The 7,719-nt window shown below is 39.2% G+C and overlaps 1 protein-coding gene across 1 annotated transcript; it reads right to left on the bottom strand.

Annotated features, from left to right (window-relative positions):
- Nucleotides 1-234: 234 nt before the first annotated feature.
- Nucleotides 235-1,647, bottom strand: LOC128870299 (uncharacterized). The gene has a single exon (XM_054112904.1). It carries the CDS (start codon nt 1,645-1,647, stop codon nt 235-237), a length of 1,413 nt encoding a protein of 470 aa, XP_053968879.1.
- Between the last annotated feature and the right edge of the window lie 6,072 nt (nt 1,648-7,719).

A 7,719-nucleotide genomic window follows, 5' to 3' on the forward strand; every position in this document is an offset into this window, starting at 1 on the left:
GACTCTTTTACAACGGGGTGATGCGGCATATAGAACGTTTGATCCGTTGGCGGTGGTGCAAGTTCCATGTGCTTCATGTCGATGAGTTCTTGCATGAACTCATTGTAGCGTTGGCGTAGGTCGTCATCTAGCGCAAGTCTTTTTTCGATGCTTAGTAGACTTCGAACAGCATAACTTCGTGATGCTCCCAAGGGAACGTCAGATTTCAGCGGCAGCTCTACTATAAATCGACCGTCAGGTGACCTTCTGTGCGTTTTTTTCGAAAATCTCTTCACAATAGCGTTCTTCGCAGGAGACGTGGGTCTTTTTCGGTGCTTCTTCTAACTCCCAAAGTCTAGTAGGCGCTCGATCTAAATGAACTTCACAATGCAGAGACTGTAAGCCGAGCGAAGTGGATTCGGATCCATCGACATTTCCAAACAACGTCCAACCGAAAACCGTTCGCTGAGCCATGGGCGTACCGGGTGTACTCTTACGAATCTCCGAGCAGAGGAGCTGTCCCATGACGTCCATTCCGACCAAGATATCGATACGTCCGGGTTTCATGAAGTGCTGATCGGCTAAAAATAGATCTTGTATGTGCGGCCACGCCGAAACTTTCAAGGGCTGTGTTGGCAAATCGCTTGTGATTTTAGGCAGAATCAATGCGTCAACAGTAAAGCATTGGGCTGAAAAATAAGATGATAATGAAAGTAATACTTCACCGCTAGAGCGTATCTCTTGGGAGGAACCAATTCCAGAAATCAATATTGCGGACCCTTTTCGCGGTAATCCCAAGCGTTGTACACATGACTCGGTTACGAAGGAAGCATGCGAACCAGAATCAAACAGCAAGCGAGCGGGTTGCCAATGACCAGAACAATCGCGTACCTTGACTAAGGCGGTCGCCAACAGCACAATTCTTTCTCTTGGATGAGGTTGGTTGGGATTGGCATTCAAATAGGGAGACGTACAGGCAGCAGCGGTGTCTGTGGAAGGACCGTTAGCGGATGAAACAGTTGCGTTGGATTGATGCATGACGTCTGCGGCGGGGGAGAAAGGCCTAAGAGAGGCGCTGTTGACGAAATGAGCAACGGTTGTAGCGTTAGTTGTAGCGGCAGTATTATGCAACAGCGTGTGATGGCGTTGATGGCAAATCCTGTTACACTTTGCCTTATAATGGCCTGAACTCAAGCAGTTCATACACACGCGCGATTCTCTCACAAATTTTGATTTACCGTTTGCGTCAAGGTCCCGAAATTTTTCACAACTGTATATTTTGTGTGGCCCGTTACAAAATTTACAGCCCGTGCTGTTCTGATCTTCCACTGCGTGAAACACATTCGTAGACTTACACACCGACGCGGTTTTACCCTTAGCTGGCAGTAAGACCGTTGACGATGATAGCATTGATAGAGAACGACATCTAACTTCTAAAAACGTGGACAGCTGTTCGAATGACGGAGGCTCATCAGTGACGAGTGATAGCTCCCATTGCTTTCGTGTGTCGAAGTCTAATTTATTGACTAGGTCGTATACTAGCCAATCGTCCCAAAATTCCACTGGGCGTCCCAAAGCCTTAAGCTCGCGTATATGTTGCTGGAAGGCGTCGATCACTCCCTTAATTGCCTCGGCGGTATCACTAGCTGCCCTCTTTACGGTGGCCATAGCTCTAAAATGTCCTTCAACTATAACGCACATGACCTTATAACGCGATTTTAGTAGGTCCCAAGCTTCTTCATAATTAACATTACTTATTTTAAACCCACTTATGATTTTTAACGCGTCACCCCTTAAACAACTACGAAGATAGTGAAGTTTTTGACCATTTGACAATGCGGCATTACAGTCGACCAAGGCAGAAAATGCGTCAAAAAAACCGATCCACTCAGTGGAATCCCCAGAGAATTTAGACAGCTCCATCTTTGGCAGCCGTATTGCTGCAGACACAGACGTTGACACGGACGCGGGTTGCGCTTCGGCACGACACTTCTGTACGCGCGAAATTTGCTAAAGCCGTAGAGTACCACGTCTCAGCTAGAATTCGCACACTTTCTTCAATATCTACATTGTGACTTCCACACGAAATTTCGACCGCATCGTGAGCGCTATTAAAGCGAGTCCACTGTTCACTGAGCAGTTGCATATAACTGTTTATTCTTTCTGCATCCATCGTAAAGGCATCGTCCATACTCTTAGCCATATACCGCTTAATGGCGTTAAGTGCAGAGTCGCGTGTTTTTACCGAGCTCGACATTTTTCTTGTCCTTGTAGATTTGAAGGACGATATTCGCACTGCTATCACGCACAAATCAACGCACTCGAGCTTCCTTTTTTTTTTACCTTGTTCATTGGTTACTTATAGTTAATTGTTATTTACCACTAATTAATCGCGATAAGACACTTTCATTTAATTAGCCGAAATCGATTGGTAGAAGGACCAAAAAAATGCTAATTAATTGCGATATGTAGTACTTGTATGTACCTTAGCCAAAACCTATTGGCTAAACTTTAAATGCTCGCGGGATTGACTTATCCGGCTCGAAGGACCAGAAGAAGAAGAAAAACACAACCGTTTCGTTTCAATAGATTCTTATATTTTTTTTAACAATTAGCGCGGTTGCATTTATATGCATTCCCTAAAGCGGTAGGTTATGCGGTAAAAACATAAGCGGTAAAATATGCGGCATTTGCGGGATGAATAACAAAAGCAGTAAATAAAATCTAAGTTCAAAGACCTCTAATTAAACAGCAATATGTACCTACGCATGTACATATGTGTAAGAACAAAGGATATACCAGAAAATAGAATATAACAAAAGCGAGTAAGTGTTAACATTGCTGACATTTCTTAATCTAATTTTCTGCTGCAGTTCTTTGTATCGGTCGCAGCCTTTGTAAGATGCTGGGTGTCCAAACTTCTTGCACAAGACACAATACACATTTTCCCTCTCCGTCAAGGTTCCGCTTGAGGAAAAACAGTCTTCAGTTTTATGTGTTCCGCTACATTTGACACATCTTGGTGGTAGGTTACAATAAGCTGCACTATGGAAGAAGCTTTGGTAATTCCTGCATTGAGTTATCTCAGGCCTACGTAAGTGTTCCCATTTAATGCAGTGGTATAAAATGGTTTTAATTTTTTTCAATTCGTTAACATTGATTTCCGCACTTATTTGAACCATAAAATGTGGTAGTTTTACTTTTTGTTGTGTTGAGTTTTTAGTAGTGAATTGTGTTACTTTGAGGATTTCAAGGTTATCGTTTTGATAGTTGCAAAGTTCACTCAAAATATCTTTAGTGTCGGTGTTACTGTTTAGCCCTTTCATTAATATAGTTTTTGTTTTCAAACATTTAGGCGTATATGAGTAGAATTTCACTTTAGATTTTTCTAAGTATCCTCGAACTCTTTTATAGTCGGCAATGTTTTTTTAGTAAATTGCTAATTTGTTTTGTTTATATTCTTTTTTTGTGAATTGTGTTATTCTTAAACCATCTTTTATTAGTTCTATAATTTGTTTCGTTCTATATCAAATGTATTTATAGGGGGAATATTTTTACTATTGTTTTTGTGTTTGACATTTGTGTTTGCTTTTGTTTCACTGTCATTCTTTACATTAGTAAAGGCAACTGGATTTGTAATTGACTTTGCACTTGTTGGTGTAACGGTGATATTATTTGCTGTATCACCAGTTTTTATTTGTTCACTTATTTCGTTGCTTAGATTGTTGGTATGCAAGTACTGCTCAAATGTTTCTATCACTTCATTACACTCTTCTAGTTCATTATCTAGAATAGCATAGTAATTGCTATGTTTTGACATTGTGTCCTCTATCACGTTGTCATTTTTTCTTTTTTTATTTAAGTCACTGCTTGCAGAGTTTTTAGCAATTTTAAATGCAAATTCAAGCGCATTGCGCTCACACATCATTTATGAAACCATTGACGAATGGTTTTAGTCCACATCTAGCACTCCCGAAAACAAATGAATCGAATTAATCTTATGCTTAGAAAATCGCACGGGCTAATTGAATATTTTTCTGAGCAGTACGTGTTGATCGTGAGACCGCATTCGGCAAACTCTTAAATTAATATATTGCATGAGTAAAAAACGCAGTTTCAAGTTGATATGGGCGCATCTTGCTCGCTAATTGGACTACATAATTTTCTACAAATGAAGAAACCAAAGTGCGAAGTTACAAGCGAAGTATTCAAAGCCTGCGAGTGAAAGCGTGGTTGACTTAAAGGGCGCTATCAAAGTAATCGTTGAGTCGAACGTCATCGTTTAACAAGTGTCTTTGCTCATGAAATCACTTCAGGCATCCAACATTCTCGGTCTCGGCTTGAAGCATTGAATCTAAAATTATACATTATATTAACAAAATAAAAACGGATGTATCTCTACTATTGAGGATCAGGCATTGCCGGACGCATTGATCGCTTTTCCAAAAGTATATTGACATATTTTCGCTAATCTTGGGTTGGTATAAAATGCTCAAAGCTAATATTAACCGTTTGAGACCGGGGAAGCGCTATCGCGCTTCACTTGGTAGCACAATTTACGCAATTATTGAGAACATTTATAGTAATATCAGGTGCAGTTTTTATTCATTTAACTCAGTTGTGGCTCTTAACAATATAAGAATTAAAAATACTTGTTACGTAACAATTAGTGTTAATTATAAGCATTTTCAGGGTTTCCCAAAAAAATACTACTTATTTTTATACTTTTAGCATATGCATAAGAAAATTCCCGTACTCAAACGGTTAAGTTAAAACCTAGCATTTTACTAAAAATGTTCAGGCCTTACAACTTCCCGTTTACCTTACGTGCAGAAATAGATCGCCTTATAAGTGCAAATATTCTTAAACTGATATGTACAAGCGAATAGATGGCACGTACAGTGGTTGTGCTGTTGAACGGGAAGATGAGAATATGTGCTGATTTTAAATTGGCTGTTAATTACCAAATCGAAATCGATCGATACCCCATTCCGCGCATTGCAGAGCTTTTTCGTAAGCTTCAAGGTAGGGGTCAGTATTTAACAAAACTGATCTAAAGTGGGGCATGTTTGGAAATAAATGTCAAAGCATTTTATGGTTATAGCAACAATTTTGAATATTTTTTTGCATCCAGGTTTATTTAAAAAATTTATAGAAGAGGTGTATAGTTGGTCATATTAAACCGTTTTTCAGTAAGAGCGCTTCAACTTTTTTTTTTAATAAAACACAAACGGTTTGATTTTTTTAACTAATTTTTTTTTTATTATCGAGTTTGAACATATACATTTAAGTATGAAATTCGATTTCTTTTGCAAGACCACCGCGTGCACGTTTTACGAAGTCCAATCGTTGAACCCAATTTTCGACCACTCTTTTGCATAAATCGGCCGAAATTCCAGCAATTTCGCGTTCAATATTGGCTCTGAGCTCACAAATCGTCGCCGGCTTGTTACTGTAGACCAATGACTTCACATAACCCCAAAGAAAATAGTCTAGAGGCGTCAAATCACACGAGCGCGGCGGCCATTCGACCGGTCCATTTCTGAAAATAATGCGCTCATCGAACTTACTCTTCAACAAATCAATTGTAGCGTGTGCTGTGTGGCTTGTGGCCCCGTCCTGTTGAAACCACATGTCGTCTAAGTCCATACCATTCAACTGCGGCCAAAAATAATCGTTTATCATGTCGCGGTATCGATTTCCATTCACAGTAACGTGGCGATCGTTCTCGTCAACGAAAAAATATGGGCCAATTACGCCGCCGGCATGTAAACCGCGCCTAACAGTGATATTTTCGGAATGCAACGGTGCCTCATGAATCACGTGTGGATTGCTTTCTGCACAGTAACGCATATTTTGCTTGTTGACAAAGCCATTGAGCCAAAAGTGAGCTTCATCACTGAAGATGATTTTTTGGAATTATTTGGATTTAAAGTAGTAGCAACAGAACGATTATTTTCATAAAAAATTTGCACGATTTGCAATCGTTGCTCAAGTGTGTAGCGTTCCATGATGAAATGTATACTAATGAAGTTTACAAATGACAAGCGAAATATAAAAAAATGTTGAAAAACGCCTTATAATAGCCATAATTCTATAACTACAGATGAAACCGTCGGAAAAACGGGTTGACGTTATCAAACACATGCCTCTCACGAGGGTTTCCTTTTATGTTTTGGCTCAATGATGAAAATACAGAAAAATAAAAAATTTTATTATTTTATTGTTTTTCTAATTATTCTGCTTGGAAAGCAATATACTTCCGCATTCGCTTAAGCCAATTTTGGAGCTCGGAAGTACATAGATACCAACACAAACTTTTTAAAGGCGTCAACAGCTTCTTCTTGCGTTGTTACTTTAAAAAATTGTGAAGATTATAAAGTAACTACTTTTGGTGCTGTTAATTATCGTTCTGTTACAAAATTGCTAACTTACGAAGATATTCCCTGGTTCAGTTACGAAGCCAAAAAAAAAAAGGTCAATAAAGGAAATAGTAGCAAACCTCATGCTCCCTCACGTGACTAAAAAATAATTGTAAGTGATATAAAAAATCGAGATCGTAAGCCGACAGTGCAATCAAAAAACTTAAAGGGAAGACCAAAGAACTCATGATATGTTTCTTTTGAAATTTAGTCCATCTGAAGATGAGAAACAAATTTATGAAATAAAAATCTTATAATAATATACAATATAAAAATGAATGTTTGTCTGTATGTCATCGATGAACTCAAAAACTACTGGACCGATTATTATAAAAATTGGTATGTGTATGTATTTTTTAACGGAGAAGGTTTGTAGAATATGCTCATTGATGACAATGGTCACCAGGTGGCGCTGCAGAGAAGCAACTTCTGCCCCGTTCAACCGATTGTCATAAAAATTGGTATGATCATGTATTTTTACACAAGGGAAACGAATATGACTTGTTCATAGATGTAACATAGATTTTCATTGAAGACATATGTTTGATCACCTGGAATTGCGGCAACTCTTTTGGATGGTGGCCGAACAGCGCATTCAGCAATGAAACTGCCGTTGAATTTGCAAAACACTGAGGCACCAACATGCAACATCAGCAAAAGCTCTGGAATGGGAAAAGTACTCCAAACGTGTCAAATTATCATATGGAACGAATGTACAATGTCTCACAAGAAAGCATTGGAAGCGCTTGACCGTACACTGCGAAATTTGAGAGGAAACAGACGGATCTTCGGTGGCGCACTCATTTTATTGTCTGGTGATTTTCGACAAACACTGCCCATTATACCACGTTCAACACCCGCTGATGAACTTAATGCATGTCTTAAATCATCAGTTCTATGGCGTCGTACAGAAATTTACTTTGAAAACTAACATGCGTGTCCAACTACAACGAGCTGCATCGGCTGGAAATTTTGCAAAACAATTATTGGATATAGGAAATGGGCGAATGGAAATTGATTCCACACAATGTATCAGCCTGCCAGCAAACGACGAAAGCATCGACGAATTGGTGCAAAAAGTTTTCCCAAACATTGCACAAAACTACAAAAACCATCAGTGGCTCAGTACGCGTGCTATGTTAGCAGCCAAAAACATCGATTTCAGTACCATCAACTTCACCATTCAGAATGGAATACCCAGTGAAACGACGACATATATGTCTATCGATACTGTGGAGAATCAAGACTTGTCAACTATCCAACTGAATTATTGAATTCGCTTGATTTGCCAGGCATCCCGCTTCTTACATTGAAAATT

The sequence above is a fragment of the Anastrepha ludens genome, chromosome X (assembly GCF_028408465.1).
Source record: "Anastrepha ludens isolate Willacy chromosome X, idAnaLude1.1, whole genome shotgun sequence".
NCBI classification, from domain to species: Eukaryota; Metazoa; Arthropoda; class Insecta; order Diptera; family Tephritidae; genus Anastrepha; species Anastrepha ludens.